This window comes from Myotis yumanensis, unplaced genomic scaffold (genome assembly GCF_028538775.1).
Source record: "Myotis yumanensis isolate MYYU_CA2020_CCGP unplaced genomic scaffold, mMyoYum1.0.hap1 SCAF_17, whole genome shotgun sequence".
NCBI lineage: Eukaryota > Metazoa > Chordata > Mammalia > Chiroptera > Vespertilionidae > Myotis > Myotis yumanensis.
In genome coordinates, this window is record NW_027223768.1 from 23,915,143 (window position 1) to 23,934,549 (window position 19,407).

General features: G+C 48.2%; 1 protein-coding gene across 2 annotated transcripts; it reads right to left on the bottom strand.

Annotated features, from left to right (window-relative positions):
- Window positions 1-6,938: 6,938 nt before the first annotated feature.
- GLUL (glutamate-ammonia ligase) lies at window positions 6,939-16,666 on the bottom strand. Of its 2 annotated transcripts, none has more exons than XM_070396895.1 (7): window positions 16,536-16,666; window positions 13,779-13,957; window positions 12,073-12,234; window positions 10,119-10,265; window positions 9,606-9,733; window positions 9,203-9,402; window positions 6,939-8,645 (listed from the first exon to the last, which is right to left on the bottom strand). In XM_070396895.1, the coding sequence occupies exons 2-7, from the start codon at window positions 13,942-13,944 to the stop codon at window positions 8,327-8,329; spliced, it is 1,122 nt and encodes a 373-aa protein (XP_070252996.1). In that variant the 5' UTR covers window positions 13,945-13,957; window positions 16,536-16,666; the 3' UTR covers window positions 6,939-8,326. The 2 variants fall into 2 exon arrangements, with proteins under 2 accessions (XP_070252996.1, XP_070252997.1); XM_070396896.1 differs by lacking the exon at window positions 16,536-16,666 and adding an exon at window positions 15,447-15,829.
- Window positions 16,667-19,407: the final 2,741 nt, after the last annotated feature.

Here is a 19,407-nt window from a genome sequence, read left to right on the forward strand (position 1 = left end):
AGACACACGTGACGGGACACCGCCTCTTATAGAGGAAGTTCCCTCCCACCCAAGTTTCCAATTGGTCCAATTTTATGCAAATATAGTTTCAAAATTCGTCCAGTTCTGATTGGTCGGAATCATGCCATTCTGGTTGGTTGTTATGGAGTAGCTCTGATTGGTCGGTTTCGATGCAAATGAGGATCTAGCTGTGCAGTTCTGATTGGATGGGGCAGGTCTCAGCCCATTGGTCAAAAGACAAAACTAGGGCTTCCCTGCAGTGGTTAACTCAGAGTATCAGGGCACAGTGGGGAGGCCTGTGTGTGTGTGTGTGTGTGTGTGTGTGTGTGTGTGGAGGCCGTGTGTGAGGGGGGGGTGGCGGGGGAGGGGAGGGGGGAGGGGGGGAAGGGAGGAAGACTTCAGTCTGAAATTCTTCCCTGTATGCAGAGTACAGGAGGAGTCCTTGTCAGCAAATGGGCCCTCGGTTGACCATGAAGCGTTCATCTCAGCAGATAAGTTTCTACCTGGGGCTCACATCAAATGATTCTTTCTTCTCTGGATCCATACTTTTCATACCAGGAAGACTCAGAGTCCAACCAAGAGCTGATGTCCAGCTGCCAGCGTCAAAAAGCGAAAGTCCTCTGTTGCTACAGCACGTTGCTAGGGAACGAAGAACCAGTGTTGCTTTGATATAAGTGTGAAGTGAGTTGTGTCAGGATGTCATTATCCCACATCGCTGTTATGTAAGAATGAAGTAAGTCATGTCATGATGTCATCATTCTACATCTGCTGTCATTGATAAGCAGTCAGCAGCCCATCTGTGGGTCCACTGGGGTCTTATCTATAATGAACACATGGAGAAACAACTATGGCAAGGGGACATTAAGGCTATAAACACTGAGAGTTTGTGAGGGATATTTGAGACTTTCCATTTGGGCCAGGTCACCCTTCCCTAACCTAAAAACTCTTCCAAATACCTTTGGGGCATTCTTTCGCGTCTTGGCGAGACATTTCTTCTGGATGGTGGTGATATGCCTCATCTGAAACCGCTAGAAAGCGACCAGCCTGCCTACCAGCACTGGCGTCTCTGTTCCCTAGCAACGTGCTCTAGCAACAGAGTACTTTTACTTCTGCGCTGGCAGCTGGAAATCAGCTCTTGGTTGGACAGTGGCTCCCCTGAGTGCCTCCAAGTATATAAAGGTACACATCATATTAAATGTGGACTCTATTTCTTCACCTCCCCTTGCCTCGAACTATAGTGTGATTAATCTGTCATTTGTTGGGAATATGTTATTTCTTTATTTTGCTTATTCAGAAATATTATCCTGCACGCTAGTGGCTTGTGAAAGTCCTACAGCGGACCTGGGCTAGATGAATTACTGGCAAATACAAACTCAGTTACTGAGCATAACTTTTGCTGCCTCCCCCAAACAAAATAAAAACAAAACACCTGTCTTTGACCTCTGCTCCTGATGTCTATCCAACTTCTTGGAAGCGGGCTGTAGTGGGCTATATCATCTTCTGAAATTCAAAAGAAAAAGAAATAAAGGCTTCCCACTGGGGCTTCCTCACTCACCAGCTCATGTAGTCAGCACGGAGGCTGGGTGAATGGAGACAATGTCTTGCTTGTTTGTTTTCCACAAGGAACACTGAGTACTGCACCACACCAGGCTGCTGCAGTCTCCAACAGGGACACCAATGGGCCCTGGGGTGATGCCTGCAGGCAGCTGGCACTCAGGGACCTCCTCCACAGACTGTGAAATAAAGGCTGCCCTCTCGCCAGTTAAAAGGAGGGCTAAAGAACTCTTCAGGTTGCATAGCCCGTCACAGGAGACCAAGAACATATGAGCAAGAATAAATGAAATGGTCTCCCTCAGTCTCCACTCTCCCCTCTATTTTTTCTTCTCTCCCTTCTCCTTCTCCTTCCTTGCTCTCTTTCCCATTCCCTCTCCATTTCTTTGATTGTTCTCCCCGCCCCCCCCCCCCCACTCTGTTATGACCTCTAAGTTGGCTCAGCATCGCTGTTCAAGATCTTAGTTATATAATATGGCTTATAAAAGCAAAATAACTCTGCTGCCTGCCATGCCAGGCTGGACAAAACCAGAGTGAAAAGAAAACACCTGGTGCTTGGCACCTCTCGGCTTCTTGGACTCTTTGCAAGGCGGATCAGCAGGAGAGGGCTTACATGTTCCAAGTGCACCAAGTGTACCTAAGTCTCTCTAGAGACCAACTCAGTCCGGGGAGAAAAAAAACCATGTCAGAGACAAGGGAGGGAGTGGGTGTTGGTAGAGAGAAACTCAATGGTTACATAATGTGAGGACTAGAGGAAGAATCTTCCATTCCTTCCACCCTCTGTCACTACCTCTGAAATTCTCAGTCAACACTCTCCTAAAAACTTTGCAATATCCCCATTCATTTAGTAGCCCCTGGAAATGTTTATTGGTTTTTCAATAGTTGTGTAGACAAAAGGGCAGGGACATACAAACATTTTCATACTTCTAGAAGTGACTTATTTTAACATTGTCCCCAGGGTGATGTCCCTGGGTCCAGATCCTGATTAAGGCAGAAATATTAATGTGGCCCCCTTGGGTTCCCTCCTGGGATTGCTGTGGCAAGAATATAGAAATCTTCGGGAGGCTAATTGCCCATCAATCACACCTGGAAACAGGTAATTGGACAGATGGCCACTGCAAGCGCTCAAAATCTAAATATGTAAGCTCCCCAACAAAGGAAGTTCAGCCCTTCTTCTTTCTCTTGGCTCCAGGGCCCTGGGCCCTCTTGAGACTCCTGCTGCAGGGGGCAGTGCGCCCCTGTGCACACGTGGCACCCCACCATGTTGGATTTCACACATGGATCAATGGACTTGAATCTGGCCTGAATGCTAAACCACACCTGGCTGCAACATGGAACAGAAACTCTGGATGCTGGCCTAGTTGCTGACTCTATTGAACACCCAATGCCCCTCTTCAGGACTGGCTTAGGGGAAATGGGACATTACAATCATGCCAATAAAATCTTCTATCGCCTCTCATCCTCCCGTGGGGGGCTTCTGAAAATGCTGATTTCAGCAGTGCCCCAAGAACCCCACAAACAATGGAGGATTCCCACGTGTGTACCCCTCCAGCAGCAATAGGAGGAGTAGAGACATGACGAGGAAGAAAAGAATTTCCATTCACTTGACCTCTTCATCCATAGGCTTGCATGAAAATACCAACAATAGTGCTCAGCTGGCCCCCGTTTTATTTATTAAATTTGGAGTATCTTGAATGCCTTTTCCATTTAATGTCTATAGAGCAGTATAATGTGGTCACAAGGGAGCAGTTATTCTGAATTTTTATTGAAGTCAGTAGGTCTGCTGACTAGGCCATGTGGTGGAGGAGCTGAGCAAGCTGAGGCGAGTTACAATCTCAAGACAATGCAAATAAGACCATCTGAGACCCATGAGAAAGAGGACAACTTGCTGAGGTCCTAGCCACTTATAAAAGCAATTAATCAAATGATAACAGGAAGTGCACGAACACTTCCTCTGTAACATGGGACTAGGATATCATCTACCCCTTCATATCAGAGGGGCTCTGAGGAATGAATTATAGACAAATAGTTGACAGTGCCCAAGAACCTTCTGTCTATAAAGCCCTGGAAAGGGCAGAATTAGAAAGGGTTGGCAGTAGAGCCATGCTTTAACAATTATCGTAACTTCTATGCTCCGCCTCCTTGTTCCTAGTGACAGGTTCCCAACCCAATGAATTTGTTTTTGTGTATAGCTTCTGGAAGAGATAGTCCTAGGTTCCTTTCTCCTTTATAAGATACTATAACCTTGGCAAAACGTTCATGTAGGATACCTGTGTTATGTACCTATTGCGTGTATGTGTGTGTGTGTGTGTGTATACCTAAATATAGTATGTTTATATTGTACATATGTGTATGAGCATTTATCTGAATATTATAAAATCAAACATGACTTAAAAATATATTGCCCTAACCGGTTTGGCTCAGTGGATAGAGCGTCGGCCTGCGGACTCAAGGGTCCCAGGTTCGATTCCGGTCAAGGGCATGTACCTTGGTTGCGGGCACATCCCCAGTAGGGGGCGTGCAAGAGGCAGCTGATCGATGTTTCTAACTCTCTATCCCTCTTCCCTCCTCTCTGTAAAAAATCAATAAAATATATTTTTAAAAAAATATATTGTTATTGATTCCAGAGAGGAAGGGAGAGATAGAAATGATGAGAGAGAATCATTGATCGGCTGCCTCCTGCACGCCCCACACTGGGGATTGGAGCCTGCAACCTGGGCATGCGCCCTGACCGGGAATCGAACTGTGACTTGGCTCATAGGTTAATGCTCAACCACTGAACCATGCCGGCTGGGCTCAAATATGACATTTTAAAAAATGAGTGCCGGTGATTTAACTACAAGCTATAAAATGCCAGGGCTCTGATCAGCTCCAACCATTTACAGTAGCAATGTACCTGAAGCCTCCGGAATTATATGATGAATTGCCACTTTATATTAGTTATAACTCAGAAAGCAACAAGAGGCTCCTGGCAGCACACCTTCAACCAGAATTAACCAAGACAGCAGTCATTAAAAGCCCAGGGAAACAGAACTTTGCTTAGTGCCATGACTGGGGTTAAAACACAGCCAAAGCACTAAGACCTCTTGTTGGAGGGTTTGATACCACCCGATAGAGTTAGTTGCAGGCATAGAGCTCACAAATCTGATACCGAACAGTAATTTACTAAGCAAGAACTGCCGGCAATGTGACAGGTCTGGGGATACAGTCCTGAGAAAGAAAAGGAGGATTCCTGCCTTCACGGAGTTGTCAGAAAGTTCTATTGAGTGATGAGCTTTCTTTGGGACAGCAAGTTACTTGGCAGACTTTGCGCCTTATTGGTATAAGGGCGGAGCAGTAGCAGGAATTACCTAAAAGCAGCCTTTGATGAGATTGGTGAAGCCCCAGAATCAAACATTTGCTTAGAAACTTCTTTCATCCACTCAGTGTGCCATTCTACCTGGGAGCACCCAGCAGTGACATCCAAGTAACTCCTAGGAATCTTCTCTTAGCTCCCTGGCATTCCTGTTAGCTTGTGCCGTCATCCCTTAGCTCTTCTCCTATGACTGGCAGGATGAAATGAAGGGAACTTATGTTTAACATGGAGAGTTCCTTTTGTGAATGTTGGCCTCTGTCTCTTTAAGGCTGAAGGCTTGGCTGTCATTGTTTAATCTCACTGATAAAGTTATCATGTAACCCAGTGTCTGTTAAATGAGCTATAAAAAACACCTTTGAAATACAAGAGAAGTGCATTGTGACCTGCAGGTCACATCGAATTCTAGGCAGGAGGGTAGAGAAGGAAATACCCTCGTTGCTTCCACCTAAATTCTGATCAAATTACTCTAGAATTCTTTGTCACGTAATCTTCGTCAGGGAATTGGTTTCAATGAGCAAAAAATCAAAGTGCTCAAGTCACTGACTCAATCTAGGCCTTGCGCTGAGCAGACTCTACCCCAAGCACTGCAAGGCTGACCCAGCGAAGAGAAGCCGAGAAGACCAAGAGCTTCAGTTGAAATAAGAACCACCACGTAATTTATCAGTGAAACCAGGAAGACACTGATAGGGGGGCACTCTTAATAATCATGCTGAAACAGTAGGTGCAAACTGGGACTAGACCCAGCAAACTCATAGGTAAGATCATCCATCCTACTTTGAAAATCAAATTGTGCCTGGAGCTAACCATCCTAGAAAAATCTAAAAAAAATACCGAAGACTGGAGCAAACTAGTCACCTGCCCAAAGAAAACTCATTTGTTCGCTGTAACAGGCCCCAGTTAACTCCGAACTGACTGAGGACATCACCTTTAAAAACAGTAATATGAACAAAGTGTGGTGATTACTACTGGCCACAATACCTGACACCTTAGGTTCAAGTGTTGGATGAATAGGTGGTTTTGCTAGAAATGTGTACAACACTATGGAGCAGGAGGGAGCTCCTACCCAGCCTGATGTATACATGAACGAAGGCAGGAATGAGCCAGGATAAGGAGGAAGAACTTCCAGGTAAAGGGACCAAGAGCAAGGGCACGGAGGTGTAACATGAGCTTTTGGGGAATCATAGGCAGCTCGCTGGTCTAGAGCAGTGGGCGGCAAACTGCGGCCCCTTGAGTGTGGCTCTTCCACAAAATACCACGTACAGGTGCGCACATACAGTGCGATTGAAACTTCGTGGCCACACTCAAGGGACCGAAGAGCCGCATGTGGTTTGCGAGCTGCAGTTTGCCGACCACTGGTCTAGTGCAAGGGAAGGCCCATCCAGGGCATATGTGGGCTGGCTGACCCTGAGCACACCCAGCCTCGGAAGGCTTTAACCAGGATAGCAACGCGGTCAATATTTGCCATTTAGATGAATCACTGGCAGCTGGGCAGAGGATGAAATCGAGACCAGTTAACAACACAAATACTTCAGGCTGCTATAAAATTATGGCAGAGGAGTGGTTCAAAACAATGTTTCAGTGTGGTAGGTCAGAGCCCAGCTCTGAGGCCAAGGGGTTGGAGTGGAGGGTTGTACCCTATTATGTCTCTAGGGCTGAGATATGCCTTCATCCAGAGATGCCAAATACCCAAAGTACAAGGAAGAGTTGTTCAGCAATATGACTCGATTTTTAATTCCAAGAACAGGTAAACTTGAACTTATTTGGCCTCTTAAATACTCATGCCCCTCCCTCCCCCTTTTTGGTAGGAGAGGGAATAAAATGGCACACAGGGATTTAAAAGAAGCAAGTCAGAAGATATAAATGTTAGCTTGATTTAGAGCTGCTCTGGGCAGTTAACAGTTTGTTTACAACGAGGAGTTATCTAACCCTGAACATACTGTACATGGTAATGAGAAGTCGTCATGGCAAAAAAAAAAAACCACAGCCAGCTTGCTGCTCCAGCCAACACAAAAACAGCCAGGAACAGTAGGGATGAAAGTGGGGTTTGTTTGCTTTTTATTATAAAAGAAAAAAATAACTCCTCAGTATCTTAACGAACGAAAAAGAATATTTCACACTCAGAACAGACACCAGGATACAAAATTACAAGTGTTTAACCCCAGTCTTGTCCCCCTCCCCTCTAGGAGCAGACAGGAAGGAGACAGTGGAAGCAAACAAGCAATTCTGTAAGAGACTTCAAATCCCTACAAATATGATTAAAATCTAAACTGGTTTTGCTTTAAAAAAAATTTTTTTTAATATATCAAAAGGCCTGCTTTAGTGACATGCTAGTCCCCCAGAAAATAACCCAATACCCCCCTTGTCAGTAACATACATGCTCAAGTTGACCAGCCAACTCATAATTCTAAACCCCTGTGCATACATGTGTCTTTATAATCCAAAGCCAAGGGGCTCGGGTGACTGCTATTTGCTCCTGTTAGCCGACCCGTGTCCAGAAGGGCAGGCAGGGCACAGAGAAACCCTTAAATGGTAGTGAGGGTTTAACAAACCCTAAGAGCCAACTTCTCGAGCACTGCCACCCTCACCCCCTCCCCTCAAAAGGTGAGCCTTATTTCTAATCAGACTTCTCGCCTCAACTTTGGCTCCCAGCGACCAGAACGGTTTTTGTCCTTGAGAAAAAGCACACAGATCTGCACACCTATATATATAATTTTTTTGTTTTTGCATTTAAATATAAAAATACTACTCTGATTTGTGTTATAAACGGAGGACCAAGCAACGAGAACTTTTTCTTCGAAGGTAGGGCTACCCACCCATCCCTTTATGCTGAGCTTGCCTTCCAGTGAGGGCACTCAGCCCCAGGCCAGGGAAGCAGGTCACTGTGAAGGGGTCACAGTTGGCAGGTAAGAGGGCTTCCTGCCTGCTGCCCCTGCCCCCCTTCCTAATTCTCACTTTCATTAGAAAGCTGCTTATAACCTTTTATGGAACTTCCCAACCAAAGGGAGTTTCTAACCTAGTCACAGAGCAAGCCCAGCACTCCTACCCCAAGAAAAAAAGGCCCTTCCCCTCCCTTCACAAATACTATGCTCACTGTCCAGATAGCTACGCCTGTTGGACAAACACCTGATTAAGTGAAGCAGTGGTTATGTTTCCCCGCCCCCCTCCCCACTAACACACTAGAAAGCTTCAGTGATAGGGGAAAAAAAGGGTGTGTGTGTGTGTGTGTGTGAAGAGACTAAGAACTTGACCCCTCTAACCTGGCCAAAGAAAGCAAGAGATATTAACTGGGCAGGAGGAATAAAAAAAGACCTTGATATTCTGCCCTTTTGAGTTACATTTGTTATGACAATCGAGGGGCGAGAGTGGGAGCGGGATGAAGAAGTAATTAGAAGGAGCTGGGTGGCTGCAAGTCTAGTCCACTTAGTTTTTGTACTGGAAGGGCTCATCGCCAGTTTCGTTGAGAAGACACGTGCGGATGAGGGCTTCTGTCACTGCAAAGGGGTCGCAGTTGGCAGAGGGGCGCCGGTCTTCAAAGTACCCCTTCTTCTCCTGGCCCACAGACCGGGGAATGCGGATGCTGGCGCTACGGTTGGCCACGCCGGCGGAGAAGTCGTTGATGTTGGAGGTTTCGTTGAATCCGGTGAGGCGCCGGGCATTGTCCCGGCCCCCCTTGGGGTCGTAGGCTCGGATGTGGTACTGGTGCCGCTTGCTCAGCCTCTCGATGGACTCCTCAATGTACCTAGAGGAAACAGAGAAGATGAGGGTCCGTCCACCTGTCCCCAGGAAACCTGTCCTTCAGGGGCAGGAGCAGGTACGGATTCAAGAATGGAGTGACTTATCTATCAAAGACTTTTCCCAGTTTCCAATTCACCTCCGCATCGCTCCAGCAGAGCAAATGTTCCCCTTGTTCCTGGCCTGTCCCAGTGCTCAGAAATAGTGCCGGACACCCAGTACATGACATTTGTTGAATGAAAAGATCCCAGACTTTCTCTCACCCATAAGCATGAAGTTCATTCACATGCCTGTACTGTTACTAATTTAGTTCTTATTAAAGATTTTCATATGCCATGAAGCTCTGTCAACTTTCCCTATTGCCACCCTTGAGTTCTATTCCTGGAGTCATTTTGACACTTTTCAAATAGGAACAGGACCGCAGGATTAGAAGACAGTTTTTGAAGCCAAGTGGCAAAAGCTAAGGTCCAAACTAAGAAGTCTGGCTTACTCATCCCCAATACATCACGCCCCTGGCAAGTCTTCTCGCACAGAAATAAGACGGCCCCAGCAGAAGGCACTCACTTCAGACCGTTCTCCTCTCGCATGGCCTTGGTGCTGAAGTTGGTGTGGCAGCCTGCACCATTCCAGTTGCCGGGAATGGGCTTGGGATCAAAGGTTGCGATCACTCCGAAGTCTTCACACACTCGGTGCAAGATGAAACGGGCCACCCAGAGATGATCTCCCATGTCGATGCCTTCACAGGGTCCTATTTGGAATTCCCACTAGAGAACAAGAAGGTTGGCCTTGAATATAAAGCCAACTGCTCACCCCACTCACCCCACTCTGAAACCCGCTCCCTTCTCCCTCCTCTAGTCCATCCAACCTTTTAGGTTTTGGGTTAAGGAGGGGAGCATCAGCAGCCCTTGCTACCAAAAAGCCTCTACTTGCCTAGTGACGGGGAAAGCGGTGGATGAGAGCCATTTACCTGGGCGGGCATGACCTCGGCATTTGTCCCTGCGATCTTGATGCCAGCGTACAAGCAGGCCCGGTAGTGAGCCTCCACAATATCCCTGCCGTAGGCTCTGTCTGCTCCCACGCCGCAGTAGTATGGACCTGTAGAGGCATCAAGACGAAATGTCGAGAGAGGAAATCCAGAACACGCCCCCTTTCCACCTAAGATGCACAGCCCAAGGTCAGCAATCAGAAAGCTCTAACACTGGCTCTCCGGAATCACTGTCCCCGCCTTCACCTGGCAGTGGGGCAGTGGGGCAGGGGGCTCCTCAGTGGAGCCAAAGGTTTCCCCCCAGTATCAATGGCTAAACATCTATGTTTGAGTCTGGGTAACGTGAGGGCACAGTATCATTCCAGCCAGTCTCAGGGACGCTCCCATAGCTTTTTGATCCATAAGGAGTCACTGCCATCTCTGGGGAAAGAGACTTTCCTCACCAATTAAGCAACCGGGGAGGAGCCAAGTTCACCTCTCACCCAGGAGACTTACCTTGGGGTCCAGGGAAGCCATTGGAAGGCCAGCCAAAAGGGTGCCCATCTGTGCCCATGAGAGTATATTCCTGCTCCATTCCAAACCAGGGATGCTGATTGCTCACCATGTCCATTATCCGTTTGCAGGTATACCTTAAATTGGTCTCTAGAAAAAAAAAAAGAGACAACAATCCTTTAGAGCAGTGGTCCTCAACCTGTGGGTCGCGACCCCTTTGGCAGTCGAACGACCCTTTCACAGGGGTCGCCTAAGACCATCCTGCATATCAGATATTTACATTATGATTCATAACAGTAGCAACCTTACAGTTATGAAGTAGCAACGAAAATAATTTTATGGTTGGGTTACAACATGAGGAACTGTATTTAAAGGGCCAGAAGGTTGAGAACCACTGCTTTAGAGACATCTGGGCAAATATACTGAATCTCGGTGCTGGTGGGGAAAAAAGAAGTTCTTGCGAATCCACGCAGCCAAAGTGTTGAGAAAAAGCTAAACTGGCCCTGTTTACCTTGCTGGGTCCCATTGGTGTAAAAGAGGAAAATGGGAGATGCTCTAATTAAACACTTGTAGGGAGGTTCCCCCCAAATTTGTTATAATCAAGTCACATGACAGTGGCTCCAGGAAAGTGCAAGTGTTCACCTTATCAGCATGCTGGCCGCCTCGTAAATACCCAACGCCAGGCACTTACACTGTCCATTCACCAGACAGCCGCTTGTACAGCCAGACCTAGTTCTAGTTTCTTGGGCATTTAGAACCAAACCTACAATTTTTATTGAATCACTTGTGTATTGGGAGCCTTGAATTCATTTCGGGTGAGAAGATTTAGTGCTGAGTTATAAAGAATTGGATAGTGCAAAAGAAAAACGTTACAATGAGATGAGCTCAACTGGAAACAATTTCTAAGCAAGATGGGAACTTTAAAATAAGTAAATACAGACGTACTGACTGCTTAACTATGCCCCAGGACCCATTTTAAGAGGTCTACATTAAGAAAATCCACAACCGAGTCTTCCTAACCACCCTGAGAAGGGTATTAGACATCTCCACCTTTACAAGTGAGAAAATGAGGCTCAGAGATGTTCGGTGGCCTGTCCAGGTTACAAGGCAGGCAGCAGAGCCAGGAAACCCATGACTGTCTTGGCCATCAGAGCTCATGCCCTTTACCACAATGATACGGGCTCTCAAAACAAAGGCATTACAAAACTAAGTGACTTGCCAAAAAGTCTCAATGCCAAAGGGCAGCAAGAGACTACACAGAAGTGAGATTTCAGCTGAGTTTAAAAAGATGAATGGCCGAGAACTGGGAAGGATAGGCATGCCTGACGAAACCCAAAGGTGCAGTTACAGCAAACCTCGAGGTAAACGTATGTTATCAATGAACCAAGAGGCCCATACTTCAGTCAGTGGACAGACAAGGAGGAAAACAAGATGTCTGGAATGAAGCAGCCACCGATAGTTGATGTCAAACTGCTCTCGATTATTTGCACATATTAACTCATTTAATCCTTCAAACAACTTTAGGGGATGGATTTTATTACTCATTTTAAAATCAGGATAGGGGAGTGAAGGATAGGGGATAAGTAACTTGCCCAAGTTCATAGCTATGAAGTGGCAGATCCCAAATTCAAACCCAACGCTCTAACTTCAGAACCATGTTCTTAAAATCTACAGGCATGCAGGCCGGACTGTGTCACGGGGGACTCCACCAGCAAACAGATTTAGAAGGATTCAATTTTATGCAACCAACAGGAGACCATGGGAGGATGGCCCACTTTACCACTTGGAATGAGGAAGTTCAAGGTGGAGAGATGCACATTCAACCCCCAACTCCTCCCCCTCCCCTCGACTCTTGAAACATTGAGACAGTCCATTACTAATTTGGCAATAGCCTCTCCCTCCCCTTTCTTCCATTCATGAATTGGGGTGGGGGTATCCATATCTATCCTATACGCACCTGCAGGTTTGCGGTTGTATTTTAAGACTTCACAGAACACCAGCTTGTTGGGGTCCTTGCGGAAAGGGTCCCGAAACATGGTAGCAGGAACAAGATACATGTCACTGTTGGAGCCTTCAGACTGCATAGTACTAGAGCCATCAAAATTCCACTCGGGCAACTCTGGGGTAAAAAGAGAGGAAAATTAAGTTAAAAATGCACAGCTTTCTAGGCAGCAACACAGCCCTTCACTCACCCGTCTACACTCTCATTTCCAGAAAGCGAGTGATGCATATCTGCCACTATTAATACGCACTGTGACGTGTGCACATAGCCCTACAATTCTGAGTTCTAGTGAGACCCTTACATCACTTCCTTAACGAAATAACAGTCACAAGGACAACCTAAGAATGATGGTTCTTCCCTTAATAAGACCACTGGACACCAAGGAGACAAATGGAAATATTCTGACATCAGCAGTCAGTCATCATTTTAAATATTGAAATAGGAGAAACAAGGATTCTCAATTCCCCCACTAGACCATCTGTGTTTCTTCTTTCTCTGATTCATCACCCCCTCCCTGACTGGGTCTATGGTCTGTCCTTATTTTATAGATGAGGAAACAGACGACCAAGCAGGATGACTTGTTCAAGGATGCTCCCACAACACTTATCCACTTCTCCCACTATGCTTAAAGGCCGGTTTCTTCCTCTCTCCAGCGGACTGAGTTCTCTAAAGGCACAAACCAAACTCTCATCTGTATCCCCAATGTCTTTCTAATACCTGCCGCATAGTAGATACACAAGGTATGTTTTATATTATGGTCATTTATTCACTCAAATGTCAAGTTATCAGAAGAGGCAGCTATCCTAAAAGTAGGTAAGAGGTGACAGCTGTTTTCTGATCCCTTTTTTTAGAAGGAAGAGGGCGATGGCTTCCCTAGTCTAGACCAAAAAAAATAAAGGCTACAAGTAATATAATGACTGTTAGTGGAACAAGTAATCAGATTATTTAAAAATTTCCAAAAGTGGCTCAGCTGATGTGGCTCAGTGGTTGAGTGTTGGCCTATGAACCAGGAGGTCATGGTTTGATTCCCAGGTGGGACACATGTCTGGGTTGCAGGCTTGGTCCCCAGTGTGGGATGTGCAGGAGGCAGCCGATCAATGATTCTCTCTCATCGTTGATGTTTCTCTCTCTCCCTCTCCCTTTCTCTCTGAAATCAATAAAACTATATATATATATATATTTTTTAAAAAATCCCAAAGTGTCATCCGTTAAAAACACATGAATGGCTGGTCCTTTTAAGAAAGCACTTTAGGGTGTTGACTTCGCATCTAGAACCTCAATGATATGAGTTCAAAACAGTATTCAAAGAGTTTGTAAAATAGATGTCTCAGTCAGATTAGAGCAATGGTTAACAAACTGGGTTCCTGGGGGGGCTTTAAACCAACTAAAGGCTACCCAAGTCCGCAAAGAATCCAGCCCTCTTTTACCCCCCCAACCAGACTTTATTTTTTGTCTTATATATACTGACTTACACACAAGATTTCATTGAAATAAAGGAGTCCATTGTGGCCATGCTTGGAGGCAGTGTAAGAGCTTAATGTTGAGTGACTGAAGTCTGAAAAGCCCTGCCTTAGAAAAGCTTTCCAAACAGAATAAAGAGGCCCAATCTAGTGGCTTGGTCTCAGGCTGCCCACCCAGCACAGACTCCCCACTCTGCTCACCTTCTATACTCTTGGGCTCACTGTCCAGGGTCCGGGTCTTGCATCGCAGTCCTTCTCCAGTACCGTCAATCCAGATGTACATAGCTTGGACTTTATCACCCTGAGGCAGGGACATGTACATCTGCTTGATGCCTTTGTTCAAGTGGGAACTCGCTGAGGTGGACATGGTGGAAGTTGCTCTGGTGAGAAAAAGAAAATAAATAAATGAAGAACACCAATTCCAAAAGGAATCCCTCTATAAGGACAATGAAATCAAGAAGTCACAGAGGGAGTGGTGACCCCCTCCCTTCGAAAGTTACACACTTCAAGGGTCTATTTATTACTCTGCTTTCGGGGGGATTAAAGATTTATGTTAGACAAAAACCTCCTTATAAGCTTCCTCAAGCTAGAATCTTGAGGGCTAAGCTTTATTTTCTCAGTGTGTCCATGGCAGGGAAATGGTTTTACTTATTTATTTATTTTTATACTAAGACACTGGGGAGGAGGGGAGGGAACCCAAAACAAAAGACACAGACGTTCAGAAACACAAATTTACAGAACAGACGTGGTCTTCTAATACAAACAAAATCCAGCCACAGAAAGGCTTGTCTGCCATGGTCTCCGGGTGAGTCTTCCCTTTGCCTGGCATCCTTAGTGGGCATGTCAATAAAAAACCCGTTTTGAAGATTCCTCCAAACCCGGAGGGGGGCGGGGCGGGAACCTCACATTTAGATAGTAGGTAGGATAAAACAAGGGGGTTAGCCAGGCTTAAAAGGCTGGTGGCTTCCTAAAAGAGCTGCCGTCCTTATAGTCAGTCACCCAGATTAAAAAATAGCTGATCCAAGTGGGATCCTAAGATGCACGCAGCCATCATTTCCATCAGTGAAAGCCAAAATTCTCACTTCAAGAAGGTAAGTTTGAGAATGACATGCTGAGACTCCCACTAGAGAGCTTTTCAAGGAATGAGGGGATTCCCACTAATAAATGAAAAAGATGTGCAGTTTCAAAAGCCGACGCCTGCTAGAAACTGCAAGCCAACACCACAAAACCTCGGAAAAGAAGACACTCTGCAGCCACAAAACCTAAGAGGAATCGGTTCTACTACTCCCTCCTCCCCCCACCCGCCTCGGTGGCCACGGGTGGTTCAAAAGGGAACATATTGTTCTCCTCCTATGACTTGGGCAACTCCGAAGTACAATGACAAAGTTTCTATGGGCAACTGTCCATGTTTACCCAGCTGAAAACATCAGCTTCTTCCAAAATCTTCGCCCTTCCCCTGGGGAAGAGGAACTCGCCTCTCAAGTCCTCAAGTCGCCCTTTGCCTACCGTCTTAGAAGACTCGGTGGATCAAATCCCACCCTCACCCCCACACCCGCTTCTTAAGTCCAGAAGGAACAAATCCCCCAATCCCTTCACAGCTCCCAATAAAAGCTACACAACCCAGTCTCCGGCTTTCCTCCCAGACACCAAGCCCACTTCCTCCCATCAGCCTGGGTAGGGGATGATCTTGGATCTTCTGCTCTTTTCCGTGACACAAGTTGGTCGCCAACAGCCTAGTTGTTTACTGTATCACCTGGTGCCACCGCGTGCCTAGTTGACCCGGTGAGGAGGAACACAGGGTCCTGCCGTTTTGAGCTGTTTCTGCAGCTGCCGGTGGCTGGAGAGCCTCCTCCCGGTCTCCTCACTCACCCCAGCCACAGAAGGTCAAGCGGATCGTTGAAGTTGCACTCTTTGGACCTTCTCTTTTTGGAGTGGCGTTCGCGCCTGTCCTCCTTGTCCGGCTCTGGCTGGAACATGCTCCGGGGCGAGGGAGTCGAATGTGGCGACGGAATGGAGCCCGGGGAGGCAGCGGGAGAGAACGAGGGAGTCAGAGAGCGATCATACCAGGATGGGCCGGAATGCGCATGCTGGTGGTGGCTCGCGGTCTTCATCGTAACTCGCGATTTCTCTCCTGGGTTGTTCATGGAGTAGGCGACAAAGCCGAAGCAGCTGGGGGACTGCTCTGAGGAAATGGACTTCTGGTCATCTTCATCTTGCTTCGCTGTCTTCACCGAGGATCTGCGGCTCGGGGAGAATACCCCTGGGCCACCCCCGGGGTAGTTGGAATAATCCACTTTGAGAGCAGCCCTTTCCTACTGAAATGTCCGGGACAGTTGGTGCCCGCCGCCCCTCGGGCCCCCGGCCCGATCTCAGGGCCTGGCCGTGGGGGCCATACCCCTACGAGGCCCAAGGCTGGGGGACAGCGCGCCGCGGCCGCCTCTCCTCGGCCAGGCCAGGCCTCTCCACTGGCCAGGCCCGCCGCCGCGCCGCAGCCCGGGGTCCCCATTGTTCAGTCACAGTGGCAGGTCCCCGGGACCGGACCGCAGCCGGCGCTGACCGCACTAACACGGCCACTCGCCTCCACGGAGGCCGCTAGAAGAGCATCAAGACCACGACGATCGCCGAGGCCCGCCGCCGCGGGGGAGGGGGGCGCGCTCCCGCAGGGGCCACCCGGCGACTCCATCCACCGCGCGCACAGCACCGCCCGCCGAGCGACCTCCAGGGGCGGCGCTCGGGGCCGCCGGCAGCCAGAGGCCGGTCAAAACAAGTCCCCGCCCTCCTCCAAGCCCGGCGACCGGCGCGCCCCACCGTCGCCAACCCAGGCCCACCGAAGCCGGAGCGGCGCCAGCCCACGAGGCGGCCCATCGGCCGCGGGGCAGACTGAGGCCGGGAAGCGGGAAGCGGGAAGGGGCCGGGCGGCGCGCGCCACCGAGTCCCCGGGCCCCGCGCGCCGCTTACCTGGGGGGCGAGCAGGCGGCAGGGGGGCAGGGCGGGCAGGCCGTGAGAGCGAGGTGCAGAGAGGAGAAGAGAGGAAGCTGGGAGTGCTGCTCAGACACTCGGCTCTTCTCCCATCCTCGGCTCTGCGGGGCCGAGCGCTGCCCGCACCCTTTATCGGCGGCCCGGGCCGTCCCCGGCACCCTGATTGGCTCCCAGCGGCCGGCAGCCGGGGCGGGCCGGCTGATGCGCGCCCGGGCACCGCGGCCATTGGGCCACCGGCGGCGCCGCCGGGGAGGGGGCGAGCGCGCCGGGAAAGAAAGAAAGGGAAAGGGCCCTGGGGGAGGAGCGCGGGAGAGGGGAGGGGGCGCCAGGACTTGGGAGGAGGGGAGGGGTGGGGCGGGAAGCAGGGCGGGCTGCGTCACGAGGGGCGAGTTCCTGCGGGAAGGACCCTGCGTGCCCTTGCCTTCCGCCCGCCACCGCGGGGCGTCCCTGCCGCGCCCACCGGGCTCTGGAAGCGCGCAGCCAGCCGTCCGCTGCCTCCGTCCCTGCAGCCGTCAGGTTGGATTAAGTTGCAAGAGTCCTGTCTTTCAGGAGGTCCTACTGCAGACCCCGTATGAAATTCTGACCCCGCGGAACATAAATTTGCCTTTTGTTGTTAGAGACCCTCTGTCCCCCCTCCCAGCCGCGTTCTCCGCGCTCGTGTCATATGAAGAGGGGCGCAGGGCGCAGGGGCCGGAGAGCCCTGGGCCTGCGGGCGGAGAGGTCGGCACAGAGAGGGGCCTCCCGGGGTAGGCCTGGGTGGGTTTGGGTGAATGACCAGATGTCTTCGAGCTCACAGTTAATAGTCAACGTGCTGTGTTTATAGTACCATCCATAGAGAGGAACCTGAGGGCAGGCGAAACAAAGCTGGGGACCTGTCTGATTCTCCTTCTGTTACACGGAAAGCAAGTCAGTCTCTCTGGGCCCAAGTTTTCTTGTCTGCAAAGGTTTTCAAGAGAGGACCTTCAGAGTTGCCCACCAGGATTGAAATTCTCTGTGCAAACTTCCCAAGAGCGGCTGAAAGGAAAGAGAGGTCTTTGAATAGACCTAGGGTAGCTAGAAAATTTAGGATTCCTTAAACAGATCCTCCCTGGTTTTGCTTTTCAGGTAATTTATTGCGCCTTTTTTTTAAATCTGGAAAGAGAGTCAGAGTCAGTATCCTTCCCCGTCTCAGCCTTGCAGCGATGGTTGAGAAAATGTATAGACAAACACAATCGCGAAATGGATGCTTGTCAACAGATGCACAGTAATTGTGTATGTGTATGTACATATATATACACACAAATGTGTATATATATATATATATATATATATACAGATATATATGCACCAGCTTTATTACTTAATCATTCTCTATTTTTATTCTCTGAAATCCATCTGAAGGTATCTGGCCTTTATTGCATCTTTCAGGAGCCCCAGTGTTGGAAACTTATTTTTATTTGAAGACCAAGAAGGCATGTTTTCAGAGCCTTTAGAAGAGGAAGGGAAGAAGTTTGCTCTTTTGGTTATTTTTTGTACCACAAATGTGGAAAAAAAATGTTGCCTGTGACCACAAACACACAACGTGGCTTCTTGGTCAACATCCCTCCTCTTTAAGAGTTTGTTTAACACTACAGTGCTTTAAAATTACAGGTGCAACCTTCATCTCAAAAGAGCTTTTGGTATGTTTCGGACAGGTGACATTCTGGACTGAGTAAAGTGCCTGGCAAGGGTAAGGGATTCCATGTTAAGTTTCAGTGCTGCCTGTTGGAATCTTATCATGTGGTTGTTGAAAGCTGGGGCTTCAGGTCAGACCAACCTGGGCTTTACCTCTTAGCAGCTTTGTGTTGGCTTAGTTACTTAGCCACATGAAGCCTCGGTTTCCTTGCCTACAAAATATTGTAGGGATTAATTGTGACAGCATTTGCAAGTAAATTAGTATAGTATCTGGAACATAGTGTTTATGATTATTATAGGATAAAATGTAATCTGGAGAGATTGGATTATTTCTTCCCTCATAACAACCCATTATGTACAACTTTCTAACTCTCTTATGCTCCACTGTTTGTTTTCTGAGAGTGGGCTTAGACCTGGTAACAGTGAACCGTCTTCATTCCATTTCTTTCTGTTAAGTCTTGAGTTTAAGCTGGCTGAGGAGGGGAGGGGAGGAAGTGAAAAGGTCCTTTTAAACAAGATGTTCTTGTTTAAAAAGGTGTTGATATCCAGATGCCAAACTGCCTAAGCATAAAACAGAGCCTTCTACTCTACTGACCACCTCTATCCAGCACTTGGGGTGGGAATGGCAAACATAGGGAAATGGAACAGTAGCAAGTGCAGTTTTTTTGTAGCTTATGATATGATATTTTGTCCTGTGAATGCTTGCTAGGTAGCTTAACATCTTTGAGCAGTTTATTCATCTTGTAATTCCCAATAGTATCCAGGGTAAGTGTTCAATAAGTGGTGTTTGTTGACCACACAGATAGGACAGCGGCACCAAGAAACCATGTGGTTTTGAGCTGCTTTTCCAAGAATGAAATAGATTTGCTTTGAGCCATTCCTGTGACCAGGGACATACTTTGTCAGGGCTAGCAACATAGTACATGACAGCTGCGTCTTTCAGGAGGGCGCAAGAGGCCTTGTCCTCCTCGGCCCACCCTACACTTACTGAAGCCAACCGAAGTAGGGCTCACAGGAGTCCAAGGACTGATCTGGGAATCTTAAAAAGGTATGAGGGAAGAAAAAGCCCTGTTACTAACTGGTTCACCCCCAGAAACCCAGACTGTACTTTTGGAGAAGTTAAAAGTAGAACAGCCTGTTTCATCTGGTTTGGCTTTGCTGTGTCTGCTGCCCTTTTGTTCTCCTTCCGCTTCTTCCC